Source organism: Mesoplodon densirostris, chromosome 3, assembly GCF_025265405.1.
Source record: "Mesoplodon densirostris isolate mMesDen1 chromosome 3, mMesDen1 primary haplotype, whole genome shotgun sequence".
Lineage (NCBI taxonomy): Eukaryota > Metazoa > Chordata > Mammalia > Artiodactyla > Ziphiidae > Mesoplodon > Mesoplodon densirostris.
Genome location: NC_082663.1, coordinates 93,016,801 through 93,035,156, shown reverse-complemented (window position 1 = coordinate 93,035,156; position 18,356 = coordinate 93,016,801). Strand labels below are relative to the sequence as shown.

At 38.6% G+C, this 18,356-nt stretch overlaps 1 protein-coding gene across 1 annotated transcript in view; it reads right to left on the bottom strand.

Annotated features, from left to right (window-relative positions):
• CAMK4 (calcium/calmodulin dependent protein kinase IV) overlaps positions 1–18,356 on the bottom strand; it is a 228,374-nt gene that overhangs the window by 19,526 nt on the left and 190,492 nt on the right. The window contains exons 6-7 of the mRNA XM_060091843.1: positions 11,974–12,064; positions 9,400–9,474 (exon numbers count right to left, since the gene is read on the bottom strand). Of these exons, the coding sequence (XP_059947826.1) occupies positions 9,400–9,474; positions 11,974–12,064 (166 nt within the window). The remainder of the gene's footprint in view (positions 1–9,399; positions 9,475–11,973; positions 12,065–18,356) is intronic.

The window sequence follows — 18,356 nt, the reverse complement described above, 5'->3', positions numbered from 1 at the left end:
TTGGATTGGGTTGTTTGTTTTTTTGCTATTGAGCTGCATGAGCTGTTTATAAATTTTGGAGGTTAATCCTTTGTCAGTTGCTTCATTTGCAAATATTTTCTCCCATTCTGAGGGTTGTCTTTTGGTCTTGTTTATGGTTTCCTTTGCTGTGCAAAAGCTTTGAAGTTTCATTAGGTCCCATCTGTTTATCTTTGTTTTTATTTCCATTTCTCTAGGAGGTGGGTCCAAAAGGATCTTGCTGTGATTTATGTCATAGAGTGTTCTGCCTATGTTTCCCTCTAAGAGTTTGATAGTTTCTGGCCTTACATTTAGGTCTTTAATCCATTTTGAGCTTATTTTTGTGTATGGTGTTAGGAAATGATCTAATCTCATACTTTTACATGTCCCTGTCCAGTTTTCCCAGCACCACTTATTGAAGAGGCTGTCCTTTCTCCACTGTACATTCCTGCCTCCTTTATCAAAGATAAGTTGACCATATGTGCGTGGGTTTATCTCTGGGCTTCCTATCCTGTTCCATTGATCTATCTTTCTGTTTTTATGCCAGTACCACACTGTCTTGATTACTGTAGCTTTGTAGTATAGTCTGAAGTCAGGGAGCCTGATTCCTCCAGCTCCGTTTTTTGTTCTCAAGACTGCTTTGGCTATTCGGGGTCTTTGGTTTTTCCAAACAAATTTTGAAATTTTTTGTTCTAGTTCTGTGAAAAATGCCAGTGGTAGTTTGATAGGGATTGCATTGAATCTGTAGATTGCTTTGGGTAGTAGAGTCATTTTCACAATATTGATTCTTCCAATCCAGGAGCATGGTATATCTCTCCCTCTATTTGTATCATCTTTAATTTCTTTCATCAGTGTCTTATAATTTTCTGCATACAGGCCTTTTGTCTCCTTAGGTAGGTTTATTCCTAGATATTTTATTCTTTTTGTTGCAATGGTAAATGGGAGTGTTTTCTTGATTTCACTTTCAGATTTTTCATCATTAGTGTACAGGAATGCCAGAGATTTCTCTGCATTAATTTTGTATCCTGCTACTTTACCAAATTCATTGATTCGCTCTAGTAGTTTTCTGGTAGCATCTTTAGGATTCTCTATGTATAGTATCATGTCATCTGCAAACAGTGACAGCTTTACTTCTTCTTTTCCAACCTGGATTCCTTTTATTTCCTTTTCTTCTCTGATTGCTGTGGCTAGAACTTCCAAAACTAGGTTGAATAAGAGTGGTGAGAGTGGGCAGCCTTGTCTTGTTCCTGATCTTAGTGGAAATGTTTTCAGTTTTTCACCATTGAGGACAATGTTGGCTGTGGGTTTTAAAATGTACCTTTCTTAAAGAAGAAATTGTTTCACTGCTATATCGCTGCTATATCACCTAGAACAGTGCCTGGTGCATAATAGGAGTTTAATAAATATTTATTAAACGAAAAAAGAATAAAGTTCCACAGAATACCCTTTGTTTAGGTCAGTATCAGACCAATACAAAGGCCCCAAGAGACTCATTTTCCTCTAAGTTTAAAATTTCCAAGACAGCTTAAAATAAGCCTGCACTCAACCTGCAGAGTCCCTGTCCTTTGCAAGGTCAAGAACAAGATGAGCTACAACCTTTCCTCATCACTCCTGTGTCTGTCTTCAGTCCCACTTTTTCCTTTACCTGGCACTTGTTCATTTGGATCAGGCACTGCTAGCACGCCGGGGACAATCCTATGATGGCCTGGGGACATAGCATATCTCAGGGAAAACGAAGGGCTGTGCTCAGGAAGGGGAGATGGATCTGAGACCAATCTGCTTATCGTTCTTTGCTTTCTTCCTCGAGCCTTCCCTACTCCCTTCCTATTGTCAACAAGCCCCATGGGAACCCTAGTGTACACACACCAACCTGTCAAGGGGAAACTTACACATGGTGCAGATGACATTTTACTATACGTTTATTTCTTCTAGTGTTTGTTTTTTTTTAAGTTCATTGCAAAAATGAAGGCATCATTGTGGGTATTTAATTAGTTCTCAGGTGAGATAATCCCCTACTTGATTATATTATCAATGTAATTGGATACTCATTATTTCACCTTAACTATTTAGTGTTCTAGAAAGGAACGAAAACATGAAAATATTCTGAAAGCTTGTATTTTTTTTTTTTTTTTTTTTTTTTTTTTTTTCTTTTTGCGGTATGTGGGCCTCTCACTGTTGTGGCCTCTCCCGTTGCGGAGCACAGGCTCCGGATGCGCAGGCCCAGCGGCCATGGCTCACGGGCCCAGCCGCTCCGCGGCATATGGGATCCTCCCAGACCGGGGCACGAACCCGTATCCCCTGCATCGGCAGGCGGACTCTTAACCACTGCGCCACCAGGGAGGCCCTGAAAGCTTGTATTTTAGACTATTAAATTTACTTCTTTTATCTCATTTAAATTTTCTAATATTTTTCATGGTAATGTGTGTGCATGTAGATACAAATCTCTTCTGACTGTAGACTGTTGAAAAATTATAATTTTCATAGAGTGAATGTAATAGGTTATTTATTTAGAACATAGCAGTGTGGTAACAAGGAAGGATTATCCCTATAATAATGAGACCTGGCAAATGCCAAGAGGAAATAAATTCTTAACAGCTTCTGGACCCTGAAAATAGAATTTGGATAAACAGACAAGTAGGAGTATAAAATATGAACACATATAGTTTAATTAACTAAGCCTATGAATAAATTAGATAATTGGTATTAGAGAAACATTCTTTTATCTAACAACTTCCACACTGGTTTCTTTTTTACTCTAACAGCTTGTATTTCTTTTCTGTGATGGGCATGGGTAGGTCTGAACACCCACAAAATTCAAGCCTCAAATATCTGAACCAGTTAAGATATTTTGGAAGTAATATTGCATAGTTACATTGTAGCACATTTATCAGGAGCCATGGCCCAATGGATTTTTTTTATCTTGAGACCTGTTTCTTTTCCCAACAACAAGATTTTGAGAACTTCTTCAATGTTGACCCCCTCATGGACTATGTCAGAGCACTAGTCATTGATTCCATTTATCTGGATCACAAATTTTAGTTTTCTGGCTTGGAGTTTAGTTTTGACTGGGCAGATTTCCCAGGAAATAATGAGTATTTGCTTAAACACACAGCATCTGTGATATTTTTTCTTTTGAGATTCACTTATAGGAGAACTCTCTGTTATTAATAGCCTGGGGCAAAGGTTCTGTAAGTGAGACTGATTGGGTAACTTTCCTTTTTAAATTTCCTGACAAATGACAGATGGTATAACATAAATACCCACTCTCTCCAAAGATGTAATTGAAAAAACCCTTCTATTCAAAAAACTAGACAGTGTACATAAGGATAATTGACCTAGGATGTAATCGTCCTTACATCAAGCAAGGAAACACGGTCAGCACCCCCTTCTCTGTCACTGTTCCAAGTTAAATGTAAAGTCTCTGTGTAAAGTAATGCTTTCCACAGCATGACAGTGATTCTCGCCAGTTTTGCTCTTGAGTTGCATTTCCAGATCATTCTATAAATGAACAGTTTCCTCCTCACCTAAATATTCTCAGAAGGCTACATGGCAAACTGATGACAGTACTTATATGTGGTGAGGGGAGAAAGGGCTAGAATTGAGGGTGATCCTCAAAGAGGGCTTCAGCCTTGTCTATAAATGGTCTAATTGTTTATAAAACAGATGAATATAAATATTACTATATTACATTAAAAAAAATTCAAACCCTGCATCTTTCCTCCACTCTAGGTCACCTACTTCCTGTGCCCTGGTGTTACTAGGACTTCTGTTTTTCCCTAACTCAGCTTTTTCAATGCTTTCAGTGTATCCTTAAAATCCTGCCCCCTCCTTTGCTCCCACTTGGAGGTAATATTCTAGTGTATTTCCTTTGGACCAAGAGTATGTAGAATATATGTCTCTTTATATATATTATTATTTTTTTAAGTTTATTTATTTATTTTTTGGTTGCGCTGGATCTTCGGTGCTGTGTGCGGGCTTTCTCTAGTTGCATTGTTGCAGTATGTGGGCTTCTCATTGCAGTGGCTTCTCTTGCTTCAGAGCACAGGCTCTAGGTGCACGGGCTTCAGTAGTTGTGGCATGTGGGCTCAGTAGTTGTGGTGCACAGGCTCAGTAGTTGTGGCGCATGGATTTAGTTGCTCCATGGCACATGGGATCTTCCCAGACCAGGGCTCGAACCTGTGTCCCCTGCATTGGCAGGCGGATTCCTAACCACTGCACCAACAGGGAAGTCCTCCCTCTTTATATATATTATGAACTTTGCTTTTTAAATTAAATACATTGAACTTTCTTGTTTTTGATTTCTAAGCCTGCCTCAGCCTATATAATAGTAATCCACACATACGTTTAGCACTTCAGAGTCCACAAAGCACTTATATTTTCTCTCTCAATCTCCACCCCTGCCCCAGCTTCCTTGCTGCTTCCTCCTTTTTGTATAATATAGCAAATTACTACTTCCTGATGAGTCTCTACCTATAGCAGAGTGGAAGGATTATCTTGATCTTGTTCAACCACTCAATTCCCTTTTTCCCCATTACACAGCCTCAAGGGTGATATGGATATCTGCAGGGAAAAAAATAGCAAATGGAAAATAAGCCTCCATTATGAGATGGCATTATCTGTAAGATGGGCCTGTCTTATAAGATGGCAAAGACAAGAGTCTGAAATAGTATTTTTACAATAATTTTATATTAAAAAAATTAACGATTGGATTTAGGAGTAGATTGAATACATTATTCACTGAGAAGCTGTTTATGGAGTGACAGGAAAGAGCATTTACAATAGCTTTCTAATTTGTCTTCTTTTGATCTCTTTTCTCTCTCAAATCCATCTGTCATAATGTCATTATCAAGGTATTTATAAAATACAGATTTGATTTAAAAATGTAATTGCCCTGATTAAGAACCTTTGCTGGATCACTATTATCTACCAAAGCAAGTCTGAATTCCTTAGCCTAACGTACAGATTCTTTTAAAATTTGGTCCATCCTACTTTTCCAAGTCCATCTGTATTCTCTGTACCAAAGACTCTATGTTCCAGTCATGCAAAGTGACAAAGTAACAAACAGTCCCTGAACTTTTCAGATGCTACCACTCCTCTGACTTTTCTCTTCCTGTGCTTGCTGACAAACAATGCCTTGTGGCCACCTCTTCACTTGTTGAACTCCTATTAATCCTTTAGTACCCCTTCTCTGTAAAGGCCCATCTAAGAAGGATTAATTGTTCCCTCCCCTCTGCATGCTTGAGCCTTTGGCTCAGATAAATATCTAACTTATTACAACAAATTTTGATTTATGTGTACAGGTCTTTCTTCTTTTATAGCCTATGAAATCATTGAAGGGCAAGATCATACTGTGTTCACTCTTATAATCTCAATGACTAACATGGAGTCTATTAGACATTCAATGTTCATTTTATCAGTGAATGAATCATTCATTCATAGAATGACCATTCTGTACTGTTGCAAGAAAGATTTGCTCTTATCACTATTATTATTATTATTAATTTATTTATATTTTGGCTGCACGTGGGATCTTCGTTGCAGCATGAGGGCTTCTCCCTAGTTGTGGCATGCAGGTTTTCTCTCTCTAGTTGTGGTGTGCAGGTTTTCTCTCTCTAGTTGTGGTGCGCAGGCTCCAGAGTGCATGGGCTCTGTAGTTTGTGGTACACAGGCTCTCTAGTTGAGGTGCAAGGGCTCAGTAGTTGTGGCGCGGGGCTTAATTGCCCCTCGGCATGTGGGATCTTAGTTCCCCAACCAGGGATTGAACCCACATCCCCTGCATTGGAAGGCGGATTCTTTACCACTGGACCATTGGGGAAGTCCCTCTTATCACTATTATTAAAGCCACTGAAAGGACTGCTATCTCTTAGTCACAGCAGGGACCCTGAGAGATCACTAGGGTAAGTTCTCCCTGATCCTTCAATTTCAGGGCTGCTCAAGTCTCAGAGAATTTCTCCAACCTACCTACCTCCCTGGAATACTTATTGTTCAGTATTAGATAACGATTACTAAATTGTCCACCAGCTTTATTCTTGTGGGAAATCCTTAATTTGTTGTCTCATTCTTTTCTCAATCCTCTTTCAATGCTTCTGTCAATTGGTCAGCAATTAGTGGTCACAAACAGGCAACCCCATTTGACATATAGTACTAAATTCAAGGTTCTTATTTTTCTCCATACTGTTGGTGAACTGGGGGCAGGAAAGAAATTCAGGATGAGGACAAATAAGGACATATGAATTAGAGAAAGGAAAAGTTCACACGGCATCATTAGAAGGGAAGGGTGATAGGCTCTCCTCTAACAGTTCTAAGGAAAATGAAAAACAGCATGCCTATAGGGAACATACTGCAATGGTTTCCACATTAAAAAATATTTATTTACTTATTAATTTATTTGGCTGCATCAGGTCTTAGTGGCAGCACGCGGGCTCCTTTCTAGTTGTGGCGCATGGGCTCTAGAGCATGCGGGCTTAGTCGCCCTGCAGCTTGTGGGATCTTGGTTCTCAGACCAGGGAAAGTCCTCTGCATTGGAAGGCGGATTCTTAACCACTGGACTACCAGGGAAGTCCTCACATTTTTTTCTGAGAATGAAAATCTTACTCATAAGCCTGTGGTAGAGATAGTGAGTCATCTAATGCAATATTCATTCTTTGTAACAGAACTCTGGATTCATTTGGGACAGCAGCACATGCAGCCAAGGGACATATTGCCAGTTTCCCTGGCAGTGTGGAGGCTATAACTGAGTACTGGCTAATAAGATATAAGTGGAAGTGACATGTGGGGCTTCAGCAAGCCTGTTTAACAGTGAAAATGTGCACTCTTTTTAAGATTTTTTTCCTTCTGGTTGTGTAGAATGCAGATATAATGACTGATTTCAAGCAGCCATTTTGGACTGTGAGGAAACAAACATACTCAGGAATGGTAGAGTAAGACAGGAAAAGTCTGAATCCCTGACACTGAGATCCACCACACCTGCAGAGCCATAGCTGTGGAACCCATCAGGATTGCCTATCTCTAGACCTCTAGCATCAGAGAAATTAACTTCTGTCTTGTTTAAGCCATAGTTATTTTTAGTTTTCTGAATTTACTCCTAATTGATAAATTACTCCTGTCCTCAAGGATCTTAAGATCCAGAAGAAGAATATTTGGCACAATGTAAAGATTTGACAGAAAGACAGGTACACAATTCTGTGTACTTACTGGATTTATGAACAATTCAGCTGCAAGAAAGTAATCTAAAATATTATTATTTTAGACCAGGGAAACTAGTTAAAATCAAAATTATAAAATGTTTATGTGAACATGGAAACATGGAGACTGGTGTGGAAGAATGAGGCTGTTAATATTGATTACACGTTTGGATTTCACTTCTTACAATGACCAAGTAATACTTCTGAGGCTTCAAAAATTAAAATAGAGGGCTTGGGCCTCCCTGGTGGCGCAGTGGTTGGGAGTCCGCCTGCCGATGCGGGGGATGCGGGTTCGTGCCCCGGTCTGGGAGGATCCCATATGCCGCGGAGCGGCTGGGCCCGTGAGCCATGGCCGCTGGGCCTGCGCATCCGGAGCCTGTGCTCCGCGACGGGGGAGGCCGCAACAGTGAGAGGCCCGCATACCGCAAAAAGAAAAAAATAAAAAATAAAATAAAATAAAATAAAATAAAATAGAGGGCTTCCCTGGTGGTGCAGTGGTTGAGAGTCCGCCTGCCGATGCAGGGGACACGGGTTCGCGTCCCAGTCTGGGAAGATCCCACATGCCGTGGAGCGGCTGGGCCCGTGAGCCATGGCCACTGAGCCTGCGCGTCTGAAGCCTGTGCTCCGCAACGGGGGAGGCCACAGCGGTGAGAGGCCCGCGTACCGCAAAAAAAAAAAAAAAAAAAAAAAAATTAAAATAGAGAACATTTTAAACTAAAAGCAATAAATGATAAATATTTCTATGAGGGAAAACTATGTTGATTTATCTATGTTGCTTTTCTGAATAGGGAATTCTATAAATCTGTTTTTAGGACCTTGTATACCTGGATTCCCATCCCTGATCCACTACTAACTAGATGTGGAATCTTGGGGAAGTCATACTCTTTTGACCTTAGTAAAATGAGAATGTTAGTAAAGGAATATTAAAGTTTCTTTCAGCACTAAAATTCTGTGAATTTAATCATACATTTGCTTCAGTGACTATCTTACTGCAGCTCTCCAGTCTGATTTCTATGAATTCAAAAGTTGTTACAATGAGTTAGTAATGTAGTTCTTATGTGCCTATTTCTGAGGTGGGGTGACTAACAAATATAAATGCCATAGAAGAATAAGACAGATAACTCCAAATACCACCCTTCTCCTGTGTCTCCATAAAGGCCTTTCCATACGCATAACTTGGTATTTCCTAAGGTGCGATACTTTTTTGGTTTCATGTCTGTTCCCCTATAGATTGTGAACCCCTGGGGATGGGGGTGGAGGCAAGAAATGCATCTTCCTGGTGCCAAGCACTGGCCTGAAATACAGCAGGTGATTTTGCTGAAGAGATGAGTGAGTGAAGGAAGATTTGTATAAAAAGATGATGATCCTAAGAGAAAATGATAGCTAATCTTATGACTGGTAACTTGAAGTCTTGTCTCATTTCTTTGTAATCCAGATTTTCATTAATTTGTGACATATTCATTAGTCAGAAAAACTTTAGAAATTCTTGATAATTTTTGCAAGCTTTATTGGCTTTTAGGTTGTTGCCAGATTAATATAGCTATCAAGGAAAGAAGGGTGAGCTTCATGCTGGCTTGGATCAAATGCTATTGTTCTGTCTTTGGATTGTGAACTGTACTCAGGGTACCTTCAGCCCATTCTGGGAGACTGGGCAAGAGGATGCGAGGACTGTCCCACAGCTCATCTCTGGGGGACTCTGGAGGGGAAACCCCATCTAAAGCCGTTGTCCTAGTGAGGCTAGGCCAGTGCCATTCATGAGAACTAGGGGCTGCCCCGCTCTCGCTGTAGTCTTATACACCATAGGAATTAATGATATATGCTCTCCTCACACACCTTCCTGAGTAAAAGCAAATAAGTAAAGTAACAAAGGGCTCATGGCTTTAATCCCAACCACAATGCTGTTTCCCTGCCCTTTTCCCTGGTGACTGTCTTTCTATTCCTGAGTGGGTCCAAGAGTAGCTACTACCTAAAAGCAGGTACAGAACACCCAGTCCTTCCTTCTGAGGGCCCCTCTCCCCCTGCTGTCTTAACAGGGGTGCCCTAAAATCAACATCATTGAACCCCTCATGCAGAACAACAGGGGGTCTGAGTGTCATTTATATATGCCTTCCTTATGGAGACTTAAATCAAATTGTGTTTCAAATAGAGATATTAGGAGTTAAAAAAAATCAGATCATTGAATACAATAAAAGTAAAATATCAGTATTAAAGAACATACCGCAGTACCCTGGGGTTCCACATACTGTCTTCATGAGCACTTGATGTTCCACGATTTTAGAGAGTCCAAAATCAGCTGAGACAAGAAAAAAATTTAATGAAGTGAGTCTTTTCTCAGCTTTTATATGATGACAGATTATTTTTTTGTTATTCAAAGTAAAACTTATTTATTTGTTTGTACTTGACGTTGGGGTGGATATAGATAGAGGCCAGTCACCTGGGAGAGTAAACTAAAAAAACTAAATAATTCATGCCTTGCTTTAAATCGGAAAAAAAAAAATCCCATGACTCCCAAATACATGTTATGCTCTTCTCTATAATTACTAGGTTTTAGTAAATAAGCGATTTCTTCTTGAAATAATAGTTGTGGCAGATATATTTTGTCTAATATTAATTCTGAGATTTGAAACTAACTTTAAAGGACAGTATAGAATTATTGATATAATTCAGAACTTTTAATCCACTGGAAGAAATCAAAATAAAAAATTAGACTTTTGTAAATGTCAGTAAAATGAACAGAAATATCAAAGGTTTATTCTGCTTCAAAATAAATAATTTTGTTCTCTAGTATATTTGACAGATAAGAATTTACTCTTGTATGAGGAACATATAACTTTGTGCAAAAATTCTTATTTATTTCTCAGAATGGTACCTAGATAAAACATTAACAAAAGTTGCTACCATTATGGACTATTTGCTGGGCTACATCCTTCTCACCCAGGAAACATAAGCAAACAGTTCAAGGCCATTCTTCAAGAGAGGCAGGTACAGAATTGATGCCATTTTAGACTTCAAAGATAAACCCACATTTCCATGGAGGTGCTGATCCTTATCAGAAAAAGCAGCAGGAAGTCCTTCAGAAAGAAAGGCTCTCCTGTCTAAATTAGTATCTATCCATCCATTTAAAGAAATTTCTTGAAGGATAAAATCTTTGAAAGTGATGTTAAAGGAAATGGAAGCCTCCCTGCTGCCCACTGCCTTTCAGGAGTGATTATGAGAACAAGCTGGCTGCCCAGCACAACTTCAGTATTTTTTCTTTAGGTTCTTGCATTCATAAAGCACATTATGTTGTCTGAGCTCTTCCATGATATGTACAACTTAATTTTCAAAAGTGTTAACATTTATAAATGCAGTGAACTCATCAGATTAGCATTATAAAGGACAGCGCCAAAAGAGCAATGCCCTTTAGAGGATTTAGTACAGATTCTACTAAGGAGATTTCATCTAAAATAAATTTTATAATTATTTTTGCAAACAAAGATTTGCTCTGTAAGGGACATGGAAAGTAAAATTTAATACACGTTTTTCTAAAATGATGACTTAATGATCTCTTTGGGTAGATCAGAACTTCCCAAATCATCTTTGTAGTTCTTCAAAGTGCTTATTGGGGGAAAAAAACCAAACCAAGGTTTCCAGAGTCAAATAAGGTTTGGAAAAAGCCTCGCAGACACTAATTTAGATGTCAGTCTACATATTAGCATTTTTAACTTTCTCAAAAGTCCTGCAGAAATAAAAATCTTGTTTAACTGTAAGTTGGCATTTCTTAACTTGACCAAACTTAGCACCTCCACAACCCATTCCCCCCACCAAAGGGAGGGGGGAATGGTTCACTCAACTGAGGACCAGTGTTCTGTGGAGTGTACTTTGGGAAATACAGCTCTCAATTTATCTCTGTTCATATAAACAAATGATTCAGGGCCCAAATTCACTGATATGTACTAAGCTTTTTTTTTTTTTTTTTTTTTCTTTTTGCGGTATGCGGGCCTCTCACTGTCGTGGCCTCCCCCGTTGCGGAGCACAGGCTCCGGATGCGCAGGCCCAGCGGCCATGGCTCACGGGCCCAGCCGCTCCGCGGCATATGGGATCCTCCCAGACCGGGGCACGAACCCGTATCCCCTGCATCGGCAGGCGGACTCTCAACCACTGCGCCACCAGGGAGGCCCTGTACTAAGCATTTTGTGTCAAAGTTCTTCATTATCTAAAATTAAGCTCCAGGGCCTCCCTGGTGGCGCAGTGGTTGAGAGTCCGCCTGCCGATGCAGGGGATACGGGTTCGTGCCCCGGTCTGGGAGGATCCCATATGCCGCGGAGCGGCTGGGCCCGTGAGCCATGGCCGCTGGGCCTGCGCATCCGGAGCCTGTGCTCCGCAACGGGGGAGGCCACGACAGTGAGAGGCCCGCATACCGCAAAAAGAAAAATAAATAAATAAATAAAATAAATAAAATAAAATTAAGCTCCAACTAACTTGTGTAATAAGAAGTGTCATGTAATCTGTGATTTTCTACTATATAAACTTATCTACAAAATACAAGGTCACTTCCTGAAGTCCCTGTCATTTCCAAGAGCTGTGATTCCTTTGTGTGTCCAGCAATGAAGCACCACCTTCCACGCACTAATTCAGGTAAATATTCCAGGAAGGAGCACAGACTTCCAAAACAATGCATTATTCCTTTACAGACACCAATATTTGAGGAAATTGAATGGAGACAAAACTGGACAGAGCAATATTTACAAATTCCGTGGAATAAATTTCTTCTGCTTTGGGAAAAGGGATCATAAGACATCAGGAAACATACCAATTTTGAGTGGTGCATCTGGGGCTGGAGTTGCATAGAGAAGATTCTCTGGTTTGAGATCACGATGGACAATCCCATTTTCATGTAGGTACTAAACAGGGAAAATAATTAAGTAACATTCATATAATTATATTTATGGTTCCAACATTTAATCTTTCCAGAATTATAATAATTTTTACTAAGTTAAGTGATTCAACAACACACATACTATGATTTAAAAATAAACACCATAAGGGAAAATATGTTTTAAACTATATGTCATTTGAGAATAGCTTATATTTTCCTAAAAGTGAAATGCAATTTAAATTGTATAGATCCAACTGCCAGAAATAAAATATTTACTTCTCAGAGAATATTGGTTGCAGTTCTCATATGCATATTACCATATCAGCTCAAATTGGCTAATTATTATTATAATAAAGTCAAGGTGCTCTGTGTTGAAATTTGTCTGATATATTATCTGAAAAGCATAATTGCATCATCTTAGAAGTTCACAACCATAGCAAAGATTTCTTAATTATCATTTGAACAGACATTTAGATGTGAGTAATTATTATAGAGAACTACCCTTAATATGAAAAATATTGTTTAATGACAATGAATGCTCTCATAGACTCTTCTGAGGATTAGTATATCCAGCTATCAGTATAGAGTATTATACTTGAGATTATCTTAAAAATTACCTCTAACAACTCCATTCATTTTATTACATTTTAAATTACTTTGTAAATCATGTGTAATTAAACATGTAACATACTCTCATTGTGAATGTTAAAGTTCTACCTGACCCTGCTTCTCTTCCAGGGGAACCCTCAAGTCCTCTCCAAAAGCAATCATTCATCAGTTTGAAATGGTCTGAACTTTTTTCTATGCATTTACAAATATGAGTAGATGTATACAAAGAAATATTCCTGATTTTTCCATTTTCTTACATCAATGTATCATTAATAAAAGTTTTTACACTGCTCTTTTTTTCACTTAACATGTCTTTGAAATCTTCCCCACATGTCACCACAGCTTATTTTATTTAATCCTTGCATCCATTTTTTGTTTGATGTCCATCACTTTTTATTTTGCTATTCCCATTTTGATGGACATTCAAGTTTTTAAAAATTATAAATAATGCATTAATAAACCGTCAGTACTTGGATATTTGAGTATTTTTGCTGGTATTTCTCTAGGACAGATACCTGGAAGCAGGTCTGGTGGGATTAAAAGGTATATAGACTTTTAATTTTAATATATACTGAAAAATCACTTTCCTAAAAGACTCCATCAGTATTTACTCACATAAACATTGTAAGTGTATATGTTTTCCTAATATCTTTACAAAATTTATATTTTTAACTTTTGCTGAGCTGGAGTATAAAAATTATACCTTAAGTTTTGTTTAATTTGTCTTTCTCTGTTTACTGGTATAGTCTAGCTTCTTTTCATACCTTTACTGGTTTTCCTTTTCATAAAATGCCCATTCAAATCCTTTGCCTATCTTTCTGTTGGGTTAAGAGAAAAAGTTGCCAGAGTGCTGTAGTTTTTCTCCTTTCCAATCTCATAGGGGAAGGGAGGAAGTCCTTCTTTCTTTCTACTCAAGCCAAGTAAGAGGGGATAAACAGCTTCAAGGTCACTTGACATGTGTCACTTAGTGATTTGGGGAAATAAGGACTGATACCTGGCTCACTCATGAAAAACTGGAAAATGGTTGGAGCAGGTGATTGAGGAGAGAGGGTCTCAGTGTGATTCAGCTGCCCTCAAATAATAGCTGGACAAAGAAGCACATTTCTCAGGGGCCCAGTGTGGACTGTGCAGAACGGAATCAGACACTAGTCTCCCAGAAGAGGTCCCTTTGCTGGAGTGTTTCCTGCTGGGATGATGCCACCTCATCTCAGCATCACAGAAGGCAGAACATGAGGGAGGTGACAGTAGGCAGCTGAAGGGCCACTCAGATCACCTGGAGTGAGAGAACTGTCCTGCAATGAGTCTCTGTAGAGCTATCAATGGTGTCCCATAGGGAAAGAACAACAGGCATTTGTAACCTGCCACACCCAGAGATCACTGGTGCCAGCCCAGAACTGTGCCAGTCTGGTAAGACCAAGTCTTAACCCTCCATCTCCTAACCCACTCTTCATCATCGCCTTCACATCCCAACCCTAGAAGGACCACAATCAGCATCTAGCTGGTTGAAAAAGAGCAAGAAAAAAAGAAGAAACTAACAAGAATTCCTACCCCCTATGTTTATAAATTACAGATCCCAAGGTGGGGAAGGGAAGAAGTTTAAAACTGGATGAGTCTTAAATTTTGGTCTTCTCATGAAAAGATGCTCAACATTGCTAATTATTAGAAAAATGCAAATCAAAACTACAATGAGGTACCACCTCACACCAGCCAGAATGGCCATCATTTAAAAATCTACAAATAACAAATGCTGGAGAGAGTGCGGAGAGAAGGGAACCCTCCTACACTGTTGGTGGGAATGTTAAGTTGGTACAGCCACTATGGAAAACAGTATGAAGGTTCCTCAAAAAACTAAAAATAGAATTACCATATGATCCGCAATCTATTCCTGGCCATATGTCTGGACAAAACTATAATTCAAAAAGATACACGTACCCCTATGTTCACAGCAGTACTATTCACAATAGCCAAGGCATGGAAACAACCTAAAGGTCCATCGACAGAGGAATGGATAAAGAAGATGTGGTACATATATACAATGGAATACTACTTAGCCATAAAAGAGAACGAAATAATGCCATTTGCAGCAACATGGATGCAACTAGAGATTATCATACTAAGTGAAGTAATTCAGAAAGAGAAATATAAATACCATATGATATCACTTATATGTGGAATCTAAAATATGACACAAGCTAACTTATCTGTGAAACAGGAACAGACTCACAGACACAGAGAACAGACTTGTAGTTGTCAAGGCAGGGGCCGGGGAGGGATGGACTGGGACTTTCGGATTAGCAAATGAAAATTATTACATATAGAATGGATAAAAAACAAGGTCCTACTGTATAGCACAGGGAACTATATTCAATATCCTGAGATAAACAATAATGGAAAAGAATATAGAAAAGAATGCATATATATGTATAACTGAATCACTTTGCTGGACAGCAGAAACACAACACTGTAAATCAACTATACTTCAATAAAAAAAGTAAAAAGTAAAATTTTGGTCTTTTCCTTACCCAAGAGGGACTAGAAAAACTATGGGCATGGCCTGAACTTTTATTCATTGAGGAGAAGAATGGATTCACAGGGTTAATGTGTCAGGACAACAGTGAGAAAAACATAAAGTTGCTTTTGTTCATGTCTTACCAGGTCTAGCTCACTCTTTATACTAGATCATTATCAGGTAGATAATAATACCATTCATGTCCTAAGCACTTACTATATTCCAAGCACTATTATAAACACCTTAGATCTCTTAGTTTATTTAATCTTAGCAGCAGCTCTGTGATGTAAATCATATAATTCTTGTTCTGGAAGTGAGAAAATTGAGGCATAAAGAGGCTAAGAGATCTGTACAATGTCACAACTAGAGATTGTGGTGTCAAGATTCAGACCTGGGCATCTGGCAGCAGAGTCCATACCTTTGCTCATGTCATGATTCCCAAGCAGGTGCTCAAAAAATACTTATTTCTTGATTTTGTAGGGTGGGGATGAGAGGAAAATAAAAATGAAGGAGAAGAGGGGAGAATAATGGAAGAGAGGGAAGGTAATAAGAGAGTGGGAGGAGGTATGAGAGAATGATAGAGGACCACACTCAGCTGCAAATGATACCCTGGAAAAAACCCACCATATCCCTAAGGAGGAAGATAGTATATCTTGTATATGCAGTGTTTGAAAGGCAAAGATGTGAGTATCTCATATAATAGCTTTGGAGCATACCTAAGAATTGCATAGTTTGGGATCCATAGAAAATATTGATTTTCCTCCCTAATCCAACCCAATTTAGAAGCTCCACTGCTTTAGGAAGAAAATGACACTAAAAATAGCAACACAATAACAACAGCAAATGAGATGAACTGACAAGTGTTGGTTTAGCAAGTACTAATTATGTAAAGATTCTCATTAAATGTTGTTTTGGCTTTCTTAAACAGAAATGGTGGTCATGTGTTCTAAGTCCAAATCTAAAAAAAGCAAGACAAAACAAACAAAAACAAAACACCATTTGGCACTCCATAAAGGAGAACTAGACCAGATAGCAGAAGAAAAGTTTTAGAGAAAATAATAGATTATTAAAAGTCATAATATAATCATGTACACATATGGGAGGAAGCATTTAAGCGTATTTTACTGGCAAAATGGCAATTTTATTTTTGCTTAGACCCACTGACTGCCTTTCATCAATAGTTAGTACTTTTTTTTTTTTTTTTTTTTTTTGTGGTACGCGGGCCTCTCACTGTTGTGGCCTCTCCCATTGCGGAGCACAGGCTCCGGACGCACAGGCTCAGCGGCCATGGCTCACAGGCCCAGCCGCTCCGTGGCACACGGTATCTTCCCCGACCGGGGCACGAACCCATGTCCCCTGCATTGGCAGGCGGACTCTCAACCACTGCGCCACCAGGGAAGCCCAATAGTTAGTATTTTTGACTTTTACATTATCTCAAGTCAGGAAGCCAGGAAGAAGGAAAACATGGAGTATATGATCTTTTGTCTTCCCCAAGGAGATACAATCATTAGAAGCAGCAATGCTTCCAGAGCACCAGTTCTCAAACTTTTTGGTCTCAGGACTTCTAGAAAGTTAAAAAAATATATATTAAGAACCTCAAAGAGCTCTTGTTTATGTGATTTATGCCTAACTTACTGTGTAAGTAGTTAAAACTGAGAAATTTAAAAATAAAATAATGAACTCATGACGTTAACATGTACATTTTAAAACATAAATAACTATTTTCTAAGACAAAAAATTAGAGAGTACTATGCCATTATTTTTAAGTTTTACAAATTTCTTTAACGTCTGGTTTAATGGAAAACAGCTGGATTCTCATATCTGCTGCATTCTCTATTGTAAAATCACATATCATGTAGACTCTGGAAAATTCCATGGTACTTTGATAAGTAAGGAGAAATGCTTTCATATTATGATGAAATAGTTTTGACCTCACAGACCCTGAAAGGGGTCTCAGGGACCCTCCAGGAATCCCTAAAATATACTTTGAAAACTTGTCTTACAGCATCTGAATACATAAAAAGAGTAGTTTTTAAGAGCTGAATAATAGGCACACTTCCCCTTATTTTCAAAATAGGTTTTAAATAAAATACATAATCTCATCAAATGCTAATCTTATTTTGACATGTCAAGATCACTGCACATGGAGAAGTGAAGAAGAAAACGATATTAAGGGGAAAAATGTTCCTCAAAATTGGGTACTCATAGGAAAATGTGTAAAGACATTTTATATCATATGAATGATATAGAACTGATTAAGGAATATCTAATCACAGAGAAATAGACCTTATCAAAGTATTGTCATTTTAGCTACAGATTATGGGGATTCAACATAAGTAGACAAAAGGATTAGAAAAATTAAGAAATGAGATTATTGGATATTCTAGAACAAACCAAGTGTTAAAAGTAATCATAATTAAAGTAAATTGAGGACAAGCAAGGAAACAAGTTGAAAAACTAAACATCAGTTTGGGAAAAGATCTATAAAATCTTCTATATGAATCCAACAATTTAATAGGGAGAAATAATAAATAATAAATCTGACAACAATTGTAGCAGCTAATTACTAAAGTTATCTTGACTAATGGTAGCCTTTAATAAAGAAAGAGCAAACAACCAGGTGTGTATGAATTTAATTAAAACTTTGTGGAATAAAAAGAAGGAGAAGCAGGAGGAAAAGAAAGTGTCAGAGGCAGAGAAGCACAACTAATTTACTGGCTCAAGTTTTGCAAAGTGCATTCTCTTTTTAGGAAAAAAAAGCATTAAATGACAAGTATAATTCTATCTGCAGACTAATCAAGACTAATCAAGATAGGAAACAAATACTTTTTAAGGATTTTATAATAATAAATTTAACGTTTTGGTGCCAAAGGCATATCTTTGCTGAGTTCTGTTTCAATATTATGCTCTTGGTTTTGATCAAGGGTCAATATAAGAAATAAAGCAGGGCCTCCCTGGTGGCGCAGTGGTTGAGAGTCCGCCTGCCGATGCAGGGGACACGGGTTCGTGCCCCGATCCCGGAGGATCCCACATGCCGCGGAGCGGCTGGGCCCGCGAGCCATGGCCGCGGAGCCTGTGTGTTCGGAGCCTGTGCTCCGCAACGGGAGAGGCCACAACAGTGAGAGGCCTGCGTACCGCAAAAAAAAAAAAAAAAAAAAAAAAAAGAAATAAAGCATAATAAGGTTTTGTGGTATTGTTT